Source organism: Salmo trutta, unplaced genomic scaffold (assembly GCF_901001165.1).
Source record: "Salmo trutta unplaced genomic scaffold, fSalTru1.1, whole genome shotgun sequence".
NCBI classification, from domain to species: Eukaryota; Metazoa; Chordata; class Actinopteri; order Salmoniformes; family Salmonidae; genus Salmo; species Salmo trutta.
The window spans coordinates 448,143-471,813 of record NW_021822211.1 but is presented as its reverse complement, the minus strand read 5'-3'; the positions used below and the strand labels follow the sequence as shown (position 1 = coordinate 471,813).

At 42.0% G+C, this 23,671-nt stretch overlaps 2 protein-coding genes across 2 annotated transcripts in view; one reads left to right on the top strand and one right to left on the bottom strand.

Moving 5' to 3' along the window:
• Positions 1 to 55: 55 nt before the first annotated feature.
• Positions 56 to 18,298, bottom strand: LOC115180995 (endoplasmic reticulum resident protein 44). The gene is made up of 11 exons (XM_029743103.1): positions 18,144 to 18,298; positions 11,858 to 11,930; positions 11,546 to 11,585; positions 11,118 to 11,233; positions 6,415 to 6,599; positions 5,936 to 6,051; positions 5,635 to 5,809; positions 4,674 to 4,785; positions 4,289 to 4,430; positions 1,703 to 1,805; positions 56 to 1,577 (listed from the first exon to the last, which is right to left on the bottom strand). Exons 1-11 carry the CDS (start codon positions 18,198 to 18,200, stop codon positions 1,476 to 1,478), a joined length of 1,221 nt encoding a protein of 406 aa, XP_029598963.1. The 5' UTR covers positions 18,201 to 18,298; the 3' UTR covers positions 56 to 1,475.
• A 157-nt stretch (positions 18,299 to 18,455) lies between these two features.
• The window catches only part of invs (inversin), a 29,390-nt gene continuing 24,174 nt past the window's right edge, over positions 18,456 to 23,671 (top strand). The window contains exons 1-2 of the mRNA XM_029743102.1: positions 18,456 to 18,649; positions 19,538 to 19,642. Coding sequence (XP_029598962.1) covers positions 19,640 to 19,642 — 3 coding nt within the window. The 5' untranslated portion in view covers positions 18,456 to 18,649; positions 19,538 to 19,639. The remainder of the gene's footprint in view (positions 18,650 to 19,537; positions 19,643 to 23,671) is intronic.

Genomic DNA, 23,671 nt, shown 5'->3' with positions numbered 1-23,671 from the left:
TGTCAGGAGTCTTCTCTGTAGAACTGAACAAACAGACTCAACACAACATCCTGTAAAATGGTTTCATTTACTTGTTTTATTTTCTCCCTCTCCGAGATGACTGATTTAGAAGTGAGATTTCCCCCCATTTAACCCTACCTCCCTCCCTCCGTGACTGGTCAGATCAGGGTACTGTTGGGTTCTGGGGAGGGACTGTACACACAGTACTATAAATAAACACACAGCATGCGTCTCAATACTCCTCGTCTCCTTTCATTGTTCCATCTGAACTGATTTGAGTGACAGGTGAAATACGGATACTTTCCAGGTCAGCTTCTTCCATATTGCTGTCACCTGGACTTGTTGCTAAGTGGGCGTGGCCTGGCCTGTGTCAGACCAGTGCAGATGGAGTAGAAGCCACTGCAGAGGATTGAGATGCAGCCCAGAGTCAGATTTTTCTCCTTCAGTGTGAGGTTCCCCTCCTGTCCTCTAGAGCGGTAGCGTCTGACTGACACCTCTCAGACATTAGGAACTACCGTCTGAGTCAGTATTGCAGATCTGGGGCACGTTCAAGTACAAAAGGGAGAAAATGCTTTTCTGACAGACAATGGAAACGAACATTGAACTATTGGACAGTTTATGGTAGTACCTCCTTGGTTTCTAAAAGTTTTCTACCATTTCGTGCCTCCTGAACGTGACTTAGGTGAATAGGCTCTCTGGCCAATCAGTTGCATGAGTTTAGTACCAGGCAGAGGAAGGCTGCATCTCAATACTCTACAATGTGTTCCTTTCCTCGTCTCCTCTCATTACTCCTATTTGAAATCATAGGATAGGTGGAAGCAGCATGGTGGATACCTGCCAGAAATATGCTTTCACATCAGTTTAAATAAAGGAAAGGAGACAAGGAGGTGGTTAAACTATTGAGATGCAGCCGAGACACTGTAGTCCTCCAGGACCAGGACCCTCTCTCACCCAAATGGGACTGAGCTGGACTACCCACAGATAAGAACCGTAATGAGACTGAACAACCAGAGCAAGGGCTCTCACTCGTCAAAAAAAAGAAAAAAAGGGTGCTACATGTTTTTGAACCTAAAGTAATGTATTTTTAATTTAGATCAGGATGACATAGACCAACGCTCACTCAGCACAAGCCCTATTATTATTTACAAGCTCCAAAAATAAAAGTTAAAACGCTTTGCTTCTTTTTTTTGTCCTAATCCCCCCACCATTTTCTTCTTCTGGTTTCATCCTTTTTATCTAAAATAAAAAATTGTACACGTAAGAGTTATGAAAATATAGGTTATTCCAACACGGCTGTCATGGATTTAACCTACTCTCTGGTCTTCCTTATCCTCTCTCTCTCCATTAAGGGTGTTGGGGGTGAGTTGGGGTGTTGCTGTCCCATCCCGCTGGCCTGTCCTGACTCTGGACACTGACTCCGGGGCATGCCATGGGGTCGTGGGTCATAGGTCAGGGTTGTGGTAAAGTCGTTGAGGTCACAGTTCATCACGGTCCCTGAGGAGTGTGTAGCGCGTCTCACTGGGGGCTAACTTCTGGAAGGAACTCTCTGGTGGGTTACTGGCCACCTCACCGATCTCCTGATGAAATAACACATTTATATACACACACACACACACACACACAACTCCCTGTACGACTGCAATGACACCGTTTTATACACACATAATGACGGTGTACTAGTATGCTTGTGAGGTGTTCTGACCTGTCCAGGTGTGCTGTCTGTCGGGTCTGGGCCGTGGTGGAACTCTCTGTGTAACTTCCCAGAGTGGAGGTCCAGAACAAACTGCCTCAGCTTCCCAGGGATCCTACGCACACACATTAATATAATCATTAGGCCTACCAATGACATTACTGAAGTGTGGTTGATGACAGAAGGTCATAAAGTGATATCACATCAGAGCTGGTCCCATATCAAAGCTGTCTCTGCATGTTAGAGGTGGCTGCAGACACCACACACACACAGCTAATGAAATAATTTGATCTCGGTGACAGAGGGAGGGAGAACTTAAACACAGCCACAGACATCCAGAGGAGGAGGTAGTGAATGTGATGTAATTAGTTGAAGCGGGTGTCAGACCTCAGGGCTCTGTCTGATCACAGAGGTGATAGGGGGAGTGGTGGGGGAGGGGCTTAGATGGGGGGTAAAATAGATTAGATGAAATTACATTCCATTAGTTAACACTAATTGCACGTGCCAAGTCATGTCACATTAGCGCCGGTGTCCAGGGCCGTCAATAGAATAATTATCTAGGTGTGACATTTCTATTATAATCTGTGGACTGTGTGTGTGTGTGTGTGTGTGTGTAATGGAATGTATTATATTTTACAAATGCAGATTTTCAACATACAGATCTAAATAATCTAATGACAACAATAATGAGCCATCTCAAATACTGTCACTCAAGTCAGACACAAATGAACACTAGAAAAGCCTGGCCTCGAGGGACAAACCCTCAAGCCAATGACGAGCCTTTTGGACATCAACATTCTAACAGTCTAATAAATACACTTCATATATGCTATCGCAAAAAGAATCACTTGGATGTGTTTATGAAGGTAACGGAATACAAAAGAAAATACATTTCAAATAAGACAATAGCATTGTCATTTGTTTATGTAACTGTAGACTATGTAAAAATGAAAAGACAAACACCACAATTCAATTGTTAAAATCCATTAAATAAACACCATCACAAAGATCATTCATTATTGATTTGTTAGCCCATAAGAGTCTAAGTCCTGTCTAACCGGGGGGGAGGGGTTCCGCACTGAACAAAAATACAACACGTGTTGGTTCCATGAGCTGAAAAACAGGTTCCCAGATATGTTCCATACCCACAAAAACATTATTAATCTAAAAACATTTGCACAAATTAGTTTACATCCCTGTTAGTGAGCATTTCTCTTTTGCCAAGATAATCCACCTGACAGGTGTGGGAGATCAAGAAGCTGATTAAACAGCATGATCATTACACAGGTGCACCTTGTGCTGGGGACAATAAAAGGTCACTGACAACCAGACCTTTCACAGAGTGCACATTAATTGATGCTGCGCCATTCACAGAGCACGCTGAACACAGAAATGTCAGTTGGAACCGGTCGAGAACCACTCAAGGTGCCCTAAATAGCTGGCAAATGGCTAAGAGGTTAAAAAAAAAAAAGTCCACCAGTGCTGTTGCCAGAGAACTGAATGTTAAAATATCTACCATATGCTGCCTCCAATGTCTTTTTAGAGAGTTTGACCGTATGTCCAACCGGCCATACAACCGCAGACCACGTGTATGGCGCTGTGTGGGCCAGCAGTTTGATGATGGCAACAGTGTGCTCCAGTTCCCACCAAAATCCAGAAACTTGCCACGACCATTAAAGAGGAGTGGGACATCCTTCCACAGTCCGCAATCAACAGCCTGATCAACTCTATACGAAGGAGATGTGTCGCATTGCATGAGGCAAATGGCGGTCACACCAGATACTGACTGGTTTTCTGATCCATGCCACGACTTTTTTTTAAGGTATCTGTGACCAACAGATGCATATTTGTATTCCCAGTCATGTGAAATCCATAGATTAGGGCATAATGAATTCATTTCAATTGACTGATTTCCTTATATGAACTGTAAATCTTTGAAATTACTGCATGTTGCGTTTATATTTTTGGGGTTTTAAGAAAGCCAATACCAAGGATCCTTTTGCTATTTGATTTTGAATTGTAAGATCCCTTGAAGTATCAAAAATATATATTTTTGAATGAACAATTATTTTGGGCTTTACTGCTATTCAAACGCATTGAATAACAGATTCACTACATGGAACAACAGATAGTCCCCCCCAAAAAAAATCGAAAAGGAAGTTTGTTCTGAAGTGTCTGTCCGTTCGGACGCTACAGATGATTTTGTGAGAAGACCGATTTTCGGGATGTCTCATGGTCTGACAAACGTTCCATAAGCTGTATCACAATTGGAGCTGTGAGCTCCACAGCCAGAGCAAATCTATCCTTTGTCTGGTCAGGCCAGAAAATGTGACGTGTCGCTCTCCATTTAAATGATGTGTCAGATTTCACAAACTGCATGTCATCGGAGACGGCGTTCGAAGCGGGACAACCAGACCTTTCACAGAGTGCACATGAACTGATGCTGTGCCATTCACAGAGCACGCTGAACATAGAAATGTCAGTTGGAACCGGTAGCAAACCACACAAGGTGCCCTAAATAGTTGGCCAAATGGCTAAGAGGTTAAAAAAAAAATTCAACCAGAGACAGGTGAAAGAAAGTATAGAGGTTGTACTTACTCAATGTCTCTGAACTCAGGGTACACATACATGTGTCTGAAAGAGTCTATAGCAATGACAGGACAGTCTGCTGGCGTCTTCTGGATGTGCAGCAGTGGGTGACGGAACTTTTCACAGTCCGCATGCAGAAAGTTTATAGATCCTAGGCAGGAGGGGATATTAATATAATTGATATTATTTATTAAGAAAAGATTACCATGACTATAATAGTACGGTTATCTAACAAATATAATGCAACTCTGTCCCTGGCTGGGATGAAAACACAACACAAATAAATAGAACAAAGAGAGAGAGTAACAATGGTCCCAGCACTGAACCCTGTGGCACACCCTTTTATTTCCCCAGGTGATTGGGCCACAACAGACTTTTAAGACAAACACACTACCTTTCTCGCTGATGAGCTGGCGTGCCACCTCGTGCTGGAACTTCTCCAAGCTCTCTGTGTCCTCCTTCACGTGAAACAGGATGAGGAATGGGATCCCCTCTTCAGTCAGCTCCTGGAACACACACACATACACACAGGGAAGAGGAAGAAGAGTGAAGGCGTCAGCATGCTTCAGTTCATCTGGCACCTAGCCGAACCAAACGATGGGCTCGCATACTCCGTTAAAAGACCTTCGCTTGAAAAATTAGAAAAAAGCAATAGTACTGTTTGTCCATTTTGAGTCGCCACTTCTTCAAAATAGAATTAATCTAAGGTAACTCAAGAAATCTGTCATTAATGTTGCCATTTTTGCAGAGAAGATCTTAGTTGCGCAATTTTGCATCTGACTAAGATGTTTGGTGTAGTATGAGGACGGGTCGTCTCGTTGAATGACAACAGGCACTTCATTGAAGAATACCTACTGTTGACCAATCTGTGACTAGGGGCGAAGACTTTGGCTACCGATATTGGATTGCCTCAAGAAAAAAAATGGTGTGCCCAAAACAGCAGATAAAACCCTTGCCGGTGTCCAAAATGAACAAAAACATCACAAAATGTAATATATGCACAAACTGTTCAGAAACTGTTTCGACTGGGAAGCATCCGGAAGCCTAAACGGGTCAGTGGGAGATTCAGGTGTGTGTGTCTATGCCTTGTTGTCGCAAATGGCGTAGATGTCGGTGGGTGCCATCCCAGGCCAAGTAACAATGGGAAAAGCACACCCCTCTATTCATATGATAATGAATGAGCAAAGAGATAAGGACAGGATTACATTAGAGTGGGGCTGCTGTAGGGGAAGAAGCCAGGCCAGACCTGGACGACGACTCCCAGCGGTGTGTAGACCGGGGCTAGCCCAAAACCTAAATGATTTAATTTAGACTGGATCAAACGTAGAGAAGAAAAAGAGGTAGAGAGAACGCACCTCTCCGTTTTCGAAGGTGATCTCGCGGACCAGAGGGACACATTTGTCCTGCGCCCAAGCGTAGGTGAGGTCGAAGTTGGTTAGTGAGCCCAGGTACACCATGTCAGGAACAGTCTCCCCCATCGGTTTATAGATCACATTATCACCACTGAACCTCTCTGTCTGGGACACGTCACTGGAGGGACAGAGGAAAGGAAAGATTAAAAGATTACTCAAATGCCAGACCCAAAACATATAAACTATATTATAAATGTTTCGTAGACCCTAAGTGCAGTGGTTGGTCTGAAGAGGCTTGACTCACCCGAAGGCAGCGAGAAACACACAGTCGTCTCGGAGGATGTTGGCCACCTTCTCAAACGTGTGGTAGTTCTCAGAATCCTTCTGGATAAAGTAACCAATAATGTTACGCCTGTCCCTCTGCAGAGAGAGAGAGACATTTTTCCTGGTTCAGTACCAATTCATTTTTGAGGACAGTGTCATATACAAATCTTTAGGAAGGCTTTTGGTTGATAGCTCCTTGGTGTCCTTGTCCCGTCAGCTGTGTTCTTTGTGTCAGTTGCCCTGTATAGTTGTCTTTTTTTTCCTTCTATTTGGTTTACATTTTTTACTTTTATGCACTTTGAGATTATTCTGTATAATGATTAGCACTATACAAATGTAATAAATTATTATTACATATTTAGATTAGCAATGGTCCTAGAACAGATCCCTGAGGCACACCTTTTACATTTTCAGAGGTTTGGACAACAACACACTGATTTGTGCGTGCCTGATACTCACATCCACAGTGTTGACCTCCTCCAGACTGTGTATCTCTTTAATGGGATCGACCTTCTGCTGGCGGATGAAGTCAGCGATGGCTGTGACTGACCTCTGACCCCTGTACTCCCTCTTCATCATCATCCCATTACGGAACAACTTCAACGTAGGGTACTTACTGATCCTGTACCGCTGAGCTATGTCAGCTAGAGAGACAGAGAGCGGGAGAGAGGGGTGAATAAAGACAGAGTTTAATATAGAATGAGGTAGAGGGGGAGAAAGGCGGACAAAGGAAAGGGGAATGAAGGAAAAGAGGCAGGTAGAGAAAATCAGAAAAGGATGGATAGAAACGGGGATGGATGAAAAAAGGTAAAAGAGTAAAAAGACAGATAGAGGGTGTTTAAAGCTGTCTAAAGACACAGCCGTCAGTCAGCCCCTGATCCCTCAGATGAAAGCTGACCCCCACTGAGAGTAAATATTCTCATAGTGCTGTGTGTTTGGCAGGTGTCAGTCTCACTGCAGGGTGTCTCTAAGCTCCAGTCTTCACAGGCAGCAGCAGTTTTGTCATTAGTCTTCAAACGGTTTGCAGGTCATCAATAATTCCCTTTAAATCTCAAAGGATGTGCCTATCAAACGTCTGTGTGTGTGTGTGTGTGTGTGTGTGTCTGGGGAGTAACTGATTACAAAAAAAACTAACTGTAATCCGTTACCAGCTAAAATATTGTAATCAAATTACAGATTTTTGAAAAATCCTACTTCTAGGATTACTTTTAAATTCAGAAAGGATGACACCTTTCTGTTTTCTCAACGACATTCAAATCAGCATTGAAAAACGAGTTTAAGTTGTTGGACCACAAATCAAAGACCACTATGATGACACACCAAATGCGTTTTGATGGTTCACGGGAAAAGAGCAGGCTCTTCCCCCTCAGGAGGCTGATAAGATTTGGCATGGGCCTTCAGATCCTCAAAAAGTTATACAGTTGCACCATTGAGAGCATCTTGACAGGCTGCATCACCGCTTGGTATGGCAACTGCTTGGCATCCCACCACATGGCGCTACAGAGGTAGTGCGTACGACCCAGTACACCATTGGGGTCGAGCTCCCTGCCATTCAGGACCTCTATACAAGGCAGTGTCAGAGGAAGGCCCTATAGAAATTCTCAAAGACTCTAGTCACCCAAATCATAGACTGTTCTCTCTGCCACCGCATGGCACCAACAGGACCCTGAACTAGAGGTTGACCGATTATTATTTTTCAACGCCAATACCGATTATTGGAGGACCAAAAAAAGCCAATACCGATTAAATGGGCCGTTTATTTTTATTTATTTCTAATAATGACAATTACAACAATACTGAATGAACACTTATTTTAACTTAATATAATATAATACATCAATAAAATCAATTTAGCCTCAAATAAATAATGAAACATGTTCAATTTGGTTTAAATAATGCAAAAACAAAGTGTTGGAGAAGAAAGTAAAAGTGCAATATGTGCCATGTAAGAAAGCTAACGTTTAAGTGCCTTGCTCAGAACATGAGAACAAATGAAAGCTGGTGGTTCACATTGACATTGAAGGTTGTGCAATGTAACAGGAATATTTAGACTTAGGGATGCCACCCGTTAGATAAAATACGGAACGGTTCCGTATTTCACTGAAAGGAAAAACGCTTTGTTTTCGAGATGATAGTTTCCGGATTCGACCATATTAATGACCAAAGGCTCGTATTTCTGTGTGTTATTATGTTATAATTAAGTCTATGATTTGATAGAGCAGTCTGACTGAGCGGTGGTAGGCAGCAGCAGGCTCGTAAGCATTCATTCAAACAGCACCTTCGTGCGTTTTGCCAGCAGCTCTTCGCAATTCTTCAAGCATTGCACTATTTATGACTTCAAGCCTATCAACCCCCGAGATGAGGCTGGTGTAACCGAGGTGAAATGGCTAGCTAGTTAGCGGGTGCGCGCTAATAGCGTTTCAAACGTCACTCGCTCTGAGACTTGGGAGTGGTTGTTCCCCTTGCTCTACATGGGTAACGCTGCTTCGAGGGTGGCTATTGTCGATGTGTTCCTGGTTTGAGCCCAGGTAGGAGCGAGGAGAAGGACGGAAGCTATACTGTTACACTGGCAATACTAAAGTGCCTATAAGAACATCCAATAGTCAAAGGTATATGAAATACAAATCGTATAGAGAGAAATAGTCCTATAATTCCTATAATAACTACAACCTAAAACTTCTTACCTGGGAATATTGAAGAGTCATGTTAAAAGGAACCACCAGCTTTCATATGTTCTCATGTTCTGAGCAAGGAACTTAAACGTTAGCTTTTTTTACATGGCACATATTGCACTTTTACTTTCTTCTCCAACACTTTGTTTTTGCATTATTTAAATCAAATTGAACATGTTTCATTATTTATTTGAGGCTAAATTGATTTTATTGATGTATTATATTAAGTTAAAATAAGTTTTCATTCAGTATTGTTGTAATTGTCATTATTAGAAATAAATAAATAAAAAATAATCGGCCGATCAATCGGTATCGGATTTTTTTTGGGTCCTCCAATAATCGGTATCGGCGTTGAAAAATCATAATCGGTCAACCTCTAGTACATATCTACCTCAATTACCTCATACCCATGCACATTGACTCAGTACTGGTACCCTGTGTATATAGCCAAGTTATCCTTACTCATTGTGTATTTATTCCAAGTGTTATTATATATGTTTTCTATTTTTGTCTCTGCATAGTTGGGAAGGGATCGCAAGTAAGCATTTTACTGTTAGTCTATCAAATCTGTCACATACACATGGTTAGCAGATGTTAATGCGAGTGTAGCGAAATGCTTGTGCTTTTAGTTCCGACAGTGCAGTAATATCTAACAAGTAATCTAACAATTCCACAACAACTACCTAATACACACAAATGTAAAGGGATGGAATAAGAATATATACATATAAATATATGGATGAGCGATGACCGAGCGGCATAGGCAAGGTGCAATAGATGCTATAAAATACAGTATATACATAGGAGATGAGTAATGTAAGATATGTAAACATTATTAAAGTGACTAGTGATCCATTTATTAAAGTGGCCAATGATTTCAAGTCTGTATGTAGGCAGCAGCCTCTCTGTGTTAGTGATGGCTGTTTAACAGTCTGATGGCCTTGAGATAGAAGCTGTTTTTCAGTCTCTGTCCCAGCTTTGATGCACCTTACTGACCTCGCCTTCTGGATGGTAGCGGGGTGAACAGGCAGTGACTCTACACCTGTTGTTTACGAAGAATGTGACAAATAAAATGTGATTTTGATTTTACTGCTGTTGGCATCCAAAGATTATACATTTAACTTGAATAAACACTTGGAGGTAAGGATGTCTTACCTCCTAAGTGTTATTGATATCTACATAGCGCATTGATGTGAATCACTCTGCTGCTCTCTCATTTAGCTATTTGCGCCTCACGGATTGTGGTTGTTGTGGATGGCTGTGGACAAACAAACGTGTATTTTAACCCAATGGTTGAATTGAAGAAGTTAAAGCTGCCTATCAATCAATGTTTTTGCGACCAGTGGACAGCCAGTGAAAAATGTGCTCTTGCAGCTGCATAGTGTGGATCACAGCCTATGGAATAAACGTTTGAGGGGGCTCCTCCATTCTAAAATCCTCCATGGTATTGTGCTCCACATGCTGTCAAAAACAAGTTTCATTTAAGAAGACCTCAAACTCGCACACTTCTGATCAACTTAAAGAGCTGCAAATGATAGAGATATCAGAGTGTCACCAAAAAAAGCTTAAGCAATAGGCCTATAGCAAATGATAGAGATAGAGTGTCACCAACAAAAGCTTAAGCAATAGGCCCATAGCAAATGATAGAGATATCAGAGTGTCACCAACAAAAGCTTAAGCAATAGGCCTATAGCAAATGCAGCATATGGTATTCATTTTTCCACATGCACTTTTCGTTAGTGCTCAAAGCATGCCATTCCATGAGAGCAGAATTTCCTTTTCAACTTGAAGCAATGAGCCTAATCAGTCCTCAATGACAACAAAATCATAAACAGAGTAGGCTAATAAGTCCTTGGTTTTAGGGTCATGCTCAGGTTAAACAACAGAGTAGGCTAATAAGTCCTTGGTTTTAGGGTCATGCTCAGGTTAAACAACAGAGTAGGCTAATAAGTCCTTGGTTTTAGGGTCATGCTCAGGTTAAACAACAGAGTAGGCTAATAAGTCCTTGGTTTTAGGGTCATGCTCAGGTTAAACAACAGAGTAGGCTAATAAGTCCTTGGTTTTAGGGTCATGCTCAGGTCAAACAACAGAGTAGGCTAATAAGTCCTTGGTTTTAGGGTCATGCTCAGGTCAAACAACAGAGTAGGCTAATAAGTCCTTGGTTTTAGGGTCATGCTCAGGTTAAACAATTTGGCTTATCTATATTGCTATATCCTATTCTTGAAATCTGACCGACTTAGGATTTTAATGTAAAGATATAGCCTAATCGTATGATTATCTGTATTGAAGTAGAAAGCAATGGTTTAGAAGAAGCCTACATAACCCAGAAAGTAAAATGCAACATCCATTTCTTTATCTCCTCCTAACGCCTCTCAAGGGGAAAGTAACATAAAAGGAACTAAAAGTAATCAGATTACGTTACTGAGTTTGGGCAAACCAAAAGTTATGTTATGGATTACAACCCTGTGTGTGTACGAGAGTGTCACTCACAGTGCTGATCACAGTCGACGCGCGCAAACACCACCTGAGTGACATCAGGAAACTCCTCCCTCGCAATGTTCGATGCCTCCTCAAAGATAGGCTGGAGCATCTGGCTGAATCTACACCTGGGAGGAGAATGTGGGTATAATTTGCTTATCCAAATGAGATTTTATATTGTTACCCTTTGGAGGAACTGTCATACTGTAATTGCTTTGGCCACATTGCATTACTCTCCAGCCATGATGCCACTAAAGCATGTTGGAATTCTAATTCATTACACACACACACACACACACACACACACACACACACACACACACCTGGTACATTAGTTAAATACACACAAGGCAAACAATTGATGTGGACACAGAAAATGTATGCAAACAGACAATTGAGTAGGAGAGGACAAATGTTCACAGGAGAACTAACACACTTACCAGTCTGCATAGAAATTAACCAACGCCACTCCAGCATTGTCTGTGAGGAAACAAACATGTTACACCCACTGTTTAACAACAACGTCAAACACACAGGAAGTAAAGTACATTTACACATACTCATAGGCAAGGGAGGTTCGTGGGTGAATCATTAGTGTTATTCCTACAGTCACAACCACGAGGTGTTGAGGAAGGATACAACACAAGATGGAGAGATGATAGAGAGAGAGAGGGAGAGAGGATGGAGAGAGAAAGAGGGATAGATGAGAACCACAGAGATGTCTGTGACAGGGGATAGAGACAATGTCTTACTGAGGATGTCTTCAATGTTTCCTGTGTCTAGACTGGTAATTTCAGCCTGGCCTGGAGTGGAGAGACCAGTCACCTAGAGCCGGAGAAGAAAGGGTTAATGAGGGCGATATGGCTAGAACCTGTCCCTCACACAGACGTGACATGAGCCCAGTCCAAAAACAACCACTAGACAGTCAGTGTTTGCAGAGTTGATGGAAGAAGCTCTAAAGCTGCTGTCCTATTGTTTCCATGAATTCCCTTGTTGCTGTTTCCAGACCAGGCAAACAGGTGAGAAATCATCTTTCTTTCTCTTCGGCTCCATCCCTTCTTATTTATTTATTATTCATCCATATGAGTTCTGTTGAGATCCAGATATCTCAGTTCTCTGATGGACGTTGACGTCACAGGTGATGTGGAACAGAGGACTCTGTTCTCAGGGTCAAAGTCAAACTTCCCCATGGACTGGAGCGACCAGGACAGTGTCATACACTGGACACGGAGGCAGAGAAACAAGTAGAAGCCAGACATCACACCGCATAATATTTTATGGTTCATATACAGTCCATGAACTAAGCAGACCAGACCCAGCTGCTATCGCGTTTGTGTCTATGGGATAGCCACCCCTTAAGCAGACTGGAACTGTGACATTTTTTTCCAATGGTAAACGCCCTGAGTAAGACATCTTCAGTCATCCACCATCTTTGACGGAGAGTGGTGTTACTGGAGATGCTCTACTACGCCGAGTCTCACATTCCCTGGAAGATCAAACGTATTTCTCTGTATCTCAGCAAGCATTTCCGAGTCCTATGACAGCGCAATGCAATTTTCTGCTACCACCATAACAATAACTTCACACAAAAACAGCAACAAGAGCCAGCCACTGGACTGATAGCTGAGCTTAGGACAGGAGACAGGGCTGTGGTTAGGATATAGACTGGGGCTAAGTTAAGCATGGCCTGGACTTTCCCATGTATTAATACTAAGGGAACCCCTCTAAACCAGTGTCTCAGTAGCATCCTGTCAATGAGGACATTCAGATAACTAAGCTTTATCTAACATCAGTCGTTTGACTCATCCAAATCAGCAGGGTGTGTGTGCTGGAAGACACACCCTCTTAACAAGCTTTAAAAGGTGTGTATTCTAGGACGAGAGAGACAGACACTGTCACAGTGCCCTCCGTAGTTATTGGGACAGTGAAGCATGTTTTCTTGTTATGGCTGTAAACTCCAACAGTTTGAAATCAAACAATGACTATGAGGTTAAAGTGCAGACTGTGAGCTTTAATTTGAGGGTGTTTCATCCATATTGGGTGAACCGTTTAGAAATTACAGCCCTTTTTGTACATAGTCCCCCCATTTTAGGGGACCAAAAGTATTGGAACAAATTCACTTATATGTGTATTAAAGTAGTAAAAAGTTAAGTATTTGGTCCCATATTCATAGCACACAATGACTACATCAAGCTAGTGACTACAAATTTGTTGGATGCATTTGCTGTTTGTTTTGGTTGATTTTCAGATTATTTTGTGCTCAATAGAAATGAATGGTAAGAAATGTAGTGTGTCATTTTGGAGTTGCTTTTATTGAAAATAAGAATAGAATATGTTTCTAAACACTTCTACATTAATGTGGATGCTACCATGATTAAGGATAATCCTGAATGAATCATGAATAATGATGAGTGAGAAAGTTAGACGGACAAATATCACCACCCAAAATGCTAACCTCCCCTGTTATTGTAAGGGGTTAGCATGTCTTGGGGGTTTGATATAAAATGCTAACCTCCCCTGTTATTGTAAGGGGTTAGCATGTCTTGGGGGTTTGATATAAAATGCTAACCTCCCCTGTTATTGTAAGGGGTTAGCATGTCTTGGGGGTTTGATATAAAATGCTAACCTCCCCTGTTATTGTAAGGGGTTAGCATGTCTTGGGGGTTTGATATAAAATGCTAACCTCCCCTGTTATTGTAAGGGGTTAGCATGTATTGGGGGTTTGATATAAAATGCTAACCTCCCCTGTTATTGTAAGGGGTTAGCATGTCTTGGGGGTTTGATATAAAATGCTAACCTCCCCTGTTATTGTAAGGGGTTAGCATGTCTTGGGGGTTTGATATAAAATGCTAACCTCCCCTGTTATTGTAAGGGGTTAGCATGTCTTGGGGGTTTGATATAAAATGCTAACCTCCCCTGTTATTGTAAGGGGTTAGCATGTATTGGGGGTTTGATATAAAATGCTAACCTCCCCTGTTATTGTAAGGGGTTAGCATGTATTGGGGGTTTGATATAAAATGCTAACCTCCCCTGTTATTGTAAGGGGTTAGCATGTCTTGGGGGTTTGATATAAAATGCTAACCTCCCCTGTTATTGTAAGGGGTTAGCATGTCTTGGGGGTTTGATATAAAATGCTAACCTCCCCTGTTATTGTAAGGGGTTAGCATGTATTGGGGGTTTGATATAAAATGCTAACCTCCCCTGTTATTGTAAGGGGTTAGCATGTCTTGGGGGTTTGATATAAAATGCTAACCTCCCCTGTTATTGTAAGGGGTTAGCATGTATTGGGGGTTTGATATAAAATGCTAACCTCCCCTATTATTGTAAGGGGTTAGCATGTCTTGGGGGTTTGATATAAAATGCTAACCTCCCCTGTTAAGGTAAGGGGTTAGCATGTCTTGGGGGTTTGACATAAAATGCTAACCTCCCCTGTTATTGTAAGGGGTTAGCATGTCTTGGGGGTTTGATATAAAATGCTAACCTCCCTGTTAAGGTAAGGGGTTAGCATGTCTTGGGGGTATGATATTTTTGAGTCTAACTTCCTCACTCGTAATTATTCACGATTCATTCAAATGTGTAGTCACAAGCATGATGTAGTCATGGCGCTTTATGAATATGGGACCAATACTTTGTCAAAGACTCCAGCCACCCTGGTCATAGACTATTCTCTCGGCTACCGCACGGCAAGCGGTACCAGAGCGCCAAGTCTAGGACAAAAAGGCCCCTTAACAGTTTCTAACCCCGAGCCATAAGACTGCTGAACAATTAATCAAATGGCCACCCAGACTATTTATATTGACACCCCAGCTTTGTTTTTTCACTGCTGCTACTCGCTGTTTATTATCTATGCCTAGTCACTTTACAAATTACCTCGAGTAACCTGTACCCCCGCACATTGACTCGGTACCCCCTGTATATAGCCTTTTTAGTGTTATGTAAATATCTTGTGTACATTTTTTTTTTTACTTTAGTTTATTTAGTAAATATTTTCTTAACTCTTTCTTGAACTGCATTGTGTGGTTAAGTGCTTGTAAGTAAGTAATTCACGGTAAGGTCTACACCGGTTGTATTCGGCACATGTCCCTAGGTTCAGTAATGGTCAGTCATTTTGTAAGTAGTTGTGGCCAGTAGTTGTGTGGTTTTTATCAATAGTTTGGGTAAGTAGTAGGGAGGTTCATTAGTTGTGGTGATTCTTTTTTTGGTCGTGGTCAGTAGTTAGTCAGCAGTTGTGGTCAATAGTGATCAGTAGTTTTGATAAGTAGATGTGTGGTTCAGTAGTCGTGGTCAGTAGTTGTGTGTTTGCGGTGAGTAGTTTTGTGGTTGTGGTCAGTACTTGTGGATAGTAGTTTTGGTCAGTAGTTTTGTGGTTGTGGTCAGTTCAGTTGGCATTGTTAGTAGTTGTGGTCAGTAGTTGTGTGTTTGCGGTGAGTAGTTTTGGTCAGTAGTTTTGTGGTTGTGGTCAGTACTTGTGGATAGTCGTTTTGGTCAGCAGTTTTGTGGTTGTGGTCAGTACTTGTGGATAGTAGTTTTGGTCAGTAGTTTTGTGGTTGTGGTCAGTTCAGTTGGCATTGTTAGTAGTTGTGGTCAGTAGTTGTGTGTTTGCGGTGAGTAGTTTTGGTCAGTAGTTTTGTGGTTGTGGTCAGTACTTGTGGATAGTCGTTTTGGTCAGCAGTTTTGTGGTTGTGGTCAGTTTAGTTGGCATTGTTAGTAGTTGTGTAGTTGTGGTCAGTAGCTGTGGTCAGTAGCAGTGATCTGTAATTGTGTCGTCATTAGTTGCGGTCAGCAGTTGTTTGGTTGTGATCAGTAGTTTTGGTCAGTATCTTTTGTGGTATCAGTTTTGGTCAGAAGTGTTCAGTAGTTTTGTGGTCAGTAGTTGTGTGGTTGTGGTAGGTAAACGTGTGGTTGTAATCAGTAGTTGTGGTCAGTAATGGTGTGATTGTGGTCAGTAATGGTGTGGTTGTGGTCAGTAGTTGTGTTGTTGTGGTGATACTTTGTGGGGTTCAGTTGTTGTAGTCGGTAGTTTTGGTCAGTAGTTGTGGTAAGTAGTTGTTATCAGTAGTTGTATGATTGTGGCCTGTAGTTATGGTCAGTTGTTTAGTTGTTGTGGTCAGTAGGTGTAGTCAGTAGTAGTGATCAGTAGTTGTGTGGTTAAGTGCTTGTAAGTAAGAATTTCCCTGTAAGGTCTACACCGGTTGTATTCGGCGCATGTCCCTACGTTATATCAGCATCGAACATGTCACCCTCCCTAGGAGAGGGGGTGACCTCGACAATTTATTGTTAAAACGAGAGGCTGCCTGGATCTTTAATTTAAAGACCCTTGCTCCTCTCGGTTTCAACGTAGACTTTGATCTGAAGCCATTCTTGTAATTTTGCTATTGTAAATGTTTTGTAGGCCTAGGTAGCCAAATTGTATCTATGATCGAATGCTATCCATTCATGTTTTTGGTATGTTATTTGTATATGTGAGAATTAACCAATGATATCATGCCACACCCGGCCATGATTACAGACACCTGTGTGTGTCCTTTGACACTATATAAACTAGTTACCCCGCAGTGTTTGTCATTATACCGTGATGAAGACAGCTTGTCTGTCAAAACATTGGATATTAGGTTATTAAATTATTGCATCTGAGCTCCTAGAGTGTGCGGCTCTCCTTCCATTTTTTAAGTATTCGCCGCATGTGACAAATAACATTTTATTTGAACTTTGACCTAGCGTTAGAGAGTCAGGAAGATACTGATCAGAAGAACAAATAAAAAGAAGAAGAAACATTTCACTGTCCCAATAATTACAGAGGGCACTGTATATGCATGTACAGTATGTGTTAAGGTAACAGTCAGTGTTAACAGGAGAAGCTGTCTTTGCTGTGGTTTGTAATATGCACTGTAATATTGCACTTAAGAGAGAAGGCTGAGCGGTGGCGGATGTGGTTGTATGTACAAAATGTACACACGATTTCTGGGGTCAACTAATACAGGACTAGGGGTATTATGTATAGTGAGATCATCGCACAGCAGCCTGGCTGTGACACTCGTCTGTATGTCTGCTGAGCGACAACAGCTTCAGTTTAACAAGAGATATTTCAGTAATTAAATGTTGCCACTGTCTCTGGTTTAACTATGTGAGTGATGAGACAGGCCTATTCCCTAAAAAATATATGAATACAGACATATTTGAAGATACTTTCTAGCTACCTTCCAGTTTCTAGATTAGAAGCCATTATAAAAGCCATGAATCGTGCTGATTAACAAGTATATGACTTAGTTTAAATCCATGACTGATTGTAAAGAAAGTTTACACTGTAATAGGCCGATATCCTGAGCAGCAGAACAGAGCTTTGATCAGTTCCGGGTTGTCAGCCAATAGGAATGAGCCACAACAGAGGAATTCACCAACCGGCTCCATCATTCCGCAACACGATTATGGCTAAATTCACTAACTTGTGGTACCGTCCCTCGACCTGGCTAGCTAGCTACATATGTTAGCAAGCAAGACAACTACAACATTAGCTGTTGGCTAGCTAGCTAGGTAAGTTAAACAAACAGCAAATATAGCCAAGTCTGATAGCTAACGTTAGCTCACACAATCAATGATACGTGGATTTAAGATTCACCATGCATCTAGAATAAGATACTGATTTGGACTTGCACAGTCGTTAGCTAGCTAGTTAACATAACAGGGCAGAGTAAGGCGAGTGATCACAGAAAAGGAGGGTCATGACTCATGTCTGTCTCTACATTGCTAAAAGAAAACAGTTAGCTAACGTTACCAAGCTTAGCAAGCCAGCTAGCTGATCTCAATTAACCTGGTTTGCCGACTAGCTATTTTAGCCAGCTAATGTTAGCTAGGTAAAGTAATGTAAAGACTATATTCGTGTTCAATACATCTTTATTTTGTGATTGACAAAAGTAGTTATCACTTTGAAACGATTGCCCATAATTCTAATGTTAGCTAACTGCTTGTGAACAAGACCGACCGCATTTCAAATACGAGGACGTGTAAGTTAGCTGTCGAAGCCCAATTGAAGTTCCTTACCAACAGTATCGTGAAGAAGCCGACCTCGAGCGAGGATACTATTGGTGGTAGTTTCATTGTAGAGTTGGTTGAGGTTATGGTGTTGTTCGGTCTTCCCTGTCTCTCGACACAACTCTGCTGCTGAGGCAGGAAACGGATGGGTGACCACGGTAACGTGAGCGATCTTTCCGGGTTTAACGTTGTGGTTTATGGGAGTAGTAGTTTTGTAAATTTCTTTAGCAATGTTTCCCAATTAGGCTTAAAACTACAAGTATGGCGTATTTCTTTGGAGGTTAGAAGAATTGGAAATGGGAGATGTATTTTTCTAAATATTTTGCGACCCAGATGTTCGTGGTCTGACGGAACACTTTCTGGGACAAAACTTCTAGGGTTAGAGAGTGAGACGTCAGGAAGATAGTGATCAGAAGAACAAATAACTATTAAAACATATACATTCATTTTCCTAATGTTGACAGTTGCTAAAAGCATCTTTTTCTCAATTATTCCGTGATTTCTAACAGAGTAAGGTAAGTTACATCATCGTTAACGTTAGTTATGCAGGCTACCCTGCTAGCTAACTATCAAACTCAATGCACCGCTAGTCAGTTCTTATTGACCAGTTAGTGACATGCTGATTTTGCCCTGTGCGTGTGACTAAGACACTCATCTAATCTAAATCTAATATTTTCGCCTGCATAAAGCCATGGCAGCTACACAGATTCAGACAGGATATCAACAGTACGTTGTGTTACTTATTACACAGTTATTACTTAACACTTCACAAGTTACTACAGTCGTAGAAAAAAGATTACAGTCAGATAGTTTTGGGACAGAACAACGGTAGACTGTGTATCCAGTAGACAGACTCCCGATGTTCTGTCCTAAAACTAACAGTCAGAGTGCAGTGTCCAAATTACCACAGTCGGCTGTAGTTACTGCTCTTTAACTGCAATTTCAAAACTGAAATATTTTTTTGTAAGGGGTGTAACAACATAGAGGTAGCAGACTGCTTGATACAAAAATGTAATTCTCAGAGTAGCCTAGTATGCGCTGCCTCTGTTGTTTGGATGGGAAGTGGACAGACAAGAGACTTGTGGGATAGAAAGACAGGGACTCTGTGTCTGAGCAGTTGTGATGTAGCAGAGAGTGTCCTATCTATCTATCTATCTATCTATCTATCTATCTATCTATCTATCTATCTATCTATCTATCTATCTATCTATCTATCTATCTTCTCTCTATCACCTTGTCTCTCTTTGTCCATTTCTTCCTCTGCCCTTCCTGCTCTAACCAAGTCTATCATAGAGCACAGTAGTTGGCATAGAGCGGGCAGGGTGTCTGTGTATGTTGGCAGCGTTGCTGTGAGCAGGTGGGCAGGTCTCAGTGTGAGAGATCCTCCCTCTCTCTCTCCGTAGGATCCAGGATCAGGGCAGGCAGGGGACCTGAACGTGCAGCCAAGGCCACCAAGGATGCACTGAGCTGGGGAACATCTGCTGAGGCCTCCCCCTAGCACTGCCATGGTAAGAGTCCAAAACACACACCCATACACTCACACTCACAAACCAGTGCATACATCCTCCTCTCAATTATTCATTCTAATGTGACCATAGTGTTATCCTTCTCACTACTGTCTAAGGGGTCATATATAACCATGTTTTTCGTTGTGTGTGTGTGTGTGTGTGTGTGTGTGTGTGTGTGTGTGTGTGTGTGTGTGTGTGTGTGTGTGTGTGTGTGTATTTCATAACTGTTAAGTAGATTAAATGTTGAATTGAATCCCAGCATTAATATTTGATGTGGTAAAGCTGTCCATAGGGGGTTCCCACTTCCCATTGTGTCAGCAGCTCATAGATGGAGACAGGTGTGTGTGTGTGTGTGTGTGTATGTGTGTGTGTGTGTGTGCGTGCGTGCGTGCGTGTGATGGTGTGCGTGCGTGTTTGTGTGTGTGTTTGTGTGTGTGTTTCTGTGCGTGCGTGCGTGTGCGAGTGTGTGTGTGTGCGTGTGTGTGCTTACTGTAATAGTTGAACTGTTAATAATGTTTTATAAGCAGATCTTCTCATGTCTATACTGGGGTTTAATAGCAGGAACCGGGTAACTGAGATTTCCCACCCATACCCACTCCCACCTATACCCACTCCCATTTCCCGGGATAAAAAACTGTGAGAAACCGGTAAATTATAATACATTATTTCTATGAACAACATTATGTGAAATGGAACTGTTAAATTATATGCAATGTCTAAATATGGCTTCTCTACGGCCTTCTGTGCTCTCCTATCTGCATGATCAATAATCAACGCTCAGGGTGGGGGCAAACAGCGCAGTATGGAGCGCAGTTCACAATGAATGCATGTATCATCTCATCAGCTGGGAACTTTTTTTCTTGAGACAGGGAAATTTGCTTCAATATAGCCTATGGTACGGTAATATTAGGCCTAATACATCTGAATGATAGATTAATATGAATGTGTTGCTAATTTACACATCTCCATCTGGCTTTCGGGGTCACCTTATTGTATAGATAAACATACTTTTTTTGCAGCTGCAGAATTTTAAAACAGCCTATCACTCGAATATCTTTGCTTTAAATCAGTGCGGAGGCGAGCACTCTTTGTTAGTCTTTCTCTCTTTCAATCAATTCCATTCAAATTGCATCCAAAATAGATCGTCCTCAAGATTGTTGGACAGTTCACCATTCTCTTAGGCAATTACACAGCTGCTCTCCTCTGGCCTCTCTCCTTCTTAACTTTTGTGGAGTCCCAGGAAAAGCTAGAATAGCTTGTTGGCCATTTTTTCCAGCATTACTTATACTAAGAGACTATTCGAAGAGGGATGCAAGCTTGCTCTTGTTTGCTGAATGTTAAATAGAAGGAAGAGAACGCACGATGGTGATAGGCTATAGCAGTTATTTATTCAGACCCATTACCATTCAATCCTAGTGAAGTGAAAGCCGTCCGCATCCCTTTCTGGTAGTCTACTATATTATTCAAGCATGTCATTACAATAATGAAGATAAGGACAACAAAACTTATTTCATTTAACTGTTGAGAGCGAGGAAGGAATGAAGCAACAATAGAGAAAGGAGGAGGTAGCCTAATACGCACAAAATGTGGAGAAATATGAAAAGTTAATGCATCAGCCTACTAATTATAAAAATGTAAAATAGGCCCTATTATTACTCAACATGTAAATAAATTCTCTAGCCTATACATTTGTAGGCTGCATGTCCTGCACTGGCATTGCATGTTCTTCATGGCTTGAAAGAGGTGTATAATTTCAGTCCATTATACAATAGAGTACATAAATACAGTCCACACTCAAAAATATTACAGGAGCTTGTTTCCTTTATTTCCCCAAGAGAGCATACATCTATGGGTTTTTGTGTTTTTCTGTAGAGTGTAATGTGCGGTATAGCCTATCATATGTATTGGATAACGGCATAATCATTTGGGCTTTTTTGGGCTTGGACTCATAAAACGTCTTTAGTGTAGGACTCCTAACATTTCTTTAATGTAAGGCTCATCTTGTTCAGGTAGCATCTAGCTTGAATATTCATGCGGATCCAAGCTAATCCAGATACTGTATATTTAAGATGTCCTGCCCCCGGGGCCCTGCTCCTTTCTACCCTGTGTGCTATCAGGAGCACATCAGACTCATTTTAATTGTTGCTCCATGGGGTGGGGGCTTTTTGATGAGTTGGTCCTGGAGGTGTTGGAAACTAATCTGATTGTTGTCAGACTCGGCTGTATAGAATTTGACATTTAGAATAGCACATCATTCTGTCCGATGGCTTTATATTCTTTAGAATGACACTTCTGGTTTTGGTCGGGAAATACCGGGTTACCCGTGAGAATGGTGATTTATTCTCGGGATGGAACATTTGTAAAATACTGGGATAATATTAAACCTTAGTCTATACCAACTCTCTGTATGCTCAGAGTCATCCCTGTCACATGCTGTTCTCTTCATTCCATCTCTCCATCTTTCTTAATCTATTTTTTCTCTCATTGATTTTTTGTTTGTTTTTCCAGCTGATTATGTCCCTGTGCTCTGATTCGCCGGCGGGCACAGCTCTCTGCACTCTAATTGGACATTTAATTAGATCACAGTTTTAGCCAATTAGACTCTGAGGGGGGAGGAGGAGAGTAGAGGAGCCAGAGGGGAAAGGGAGATCGAGCTCTCTCTCTCTCTCTCTCTCTCTCTCTCTCTCTCTCTCTCTCTCTCTCTGTCTCTCTCACGCTCTTTCTCTCTCTCTCTCTGTCTCTCTGTCTGTCTCGCTCTCTCTCTCTGTCTCACTCTCTCTCTCTCTGTCTCTCTGTCTGTCTCGCTCTCTCTCTCTGTCTCACTCTCTCTGTCTCTCTCTCTCTCTCTCTCTCTCTCTCTCTCTCTGTCTCTCTCCAGGGGCTGTCTCATTAGTGATATAATGGGTGATTGTCACAGCAACCCTCCCCCTGTGTTACTCCCTGAGTGGTACCACCCACAGACCCAGTGCCAGGGCTAAGACCTCACTATTATGAATCCATGGGGGGGGGGGGGGGGGGGGTCCTGGCCTGATCTGATAGTCAAATAATACCAAGTTTGGAGTTTTAATGTCACATACACAAGTACAGTCAAAATGCCTTTCTTGCAAGTTCTAACCCCAACAATGCAGTAATCAATAACAATGTAATACAAAACTACCATATTTCACATACAGTCTGCTAGTTCAGGCTCCACGTCTTGCTCTTGTTAAAAGTAGTGCACTACATGTGGAATAACCAGTGTGTGATATGAGACACAGCCGGGGTGTTATTGCTGTCGATGGCTCTGATTAATCTTCAAGACAGCTGACAGACTGCCAGTCACTGAGACATCGACCTGCTCACAGACATGTAGATTAGTCACACAGACACACACCCCAACCACATAATCACACATAAACACACACAGAGTATGAGGTTAGTGTCTTGTGGTGCAGAATGGTATTGACTCAGTGGAATGTTCTGGTATAATATCACTAGCTAATGAGGCAGAGATAAGCCTTTAGAAACACAAACAACAGATCAGATATCACCAGAGGCTCCATAACATGCCAGTCAAAATCACACCTATTTATTTTTTGTACGATTATATATATATATTTTTAACAATACACAACATCCACATACAAACGACAGCATACAGATGCACACAAACATCAAGGACATCACACCTGCCCGGACCCACCTACTCACACCTCCATCTCCAGCATCACTCTACTCCACATGGCCTGAAACTGCACCAATCATACCTATTTCTACAAACTAAGTCTGTGTGATGATGATGATGGTGGAGGTGATGATGGTGGTGGTGTTTGATGAGTTCCTCAGAGGAGAGCAGTGTGTTCCAAACCTCTACACCCCCCTCCTTTTCCCCCCCTCCAAACCTCTACACCCCCCCTCCTTTCCCCCCCCTCCAAACCTCTACACCCCCCCAAACCTCTACACCCCCCCTCCAAACCTCTACATCCTCCCTCCCCCCTCCAAACCTCTATACTCCCTCATTTTCCTCCCCCCTCCAAAACTCTATACCCC

Coding starts and splice junctions, on each gene's coding strand:
- LOC115180995 (XM_029743103.1), bottom strand. CDS start 18,200: ATGAAACTACCACCAATAGTATCCTCGCTCGAGGTCGGCTTCTTCACG. Junction 11,234..11,545: donor GTTAATTTCTATGCAGACTG/GTAAGTGTGTTA, acceptor TTCTCCTCCCAG/GTGTAGATTCAGCCAGATGC. Junction 6,052..6,414: donor AGGAGGTCAACACTGTGGAT/GTGAGTATCAGG, acceptor CTCTCTCTGCAG/AGGGACAGGCGTAACATTAT.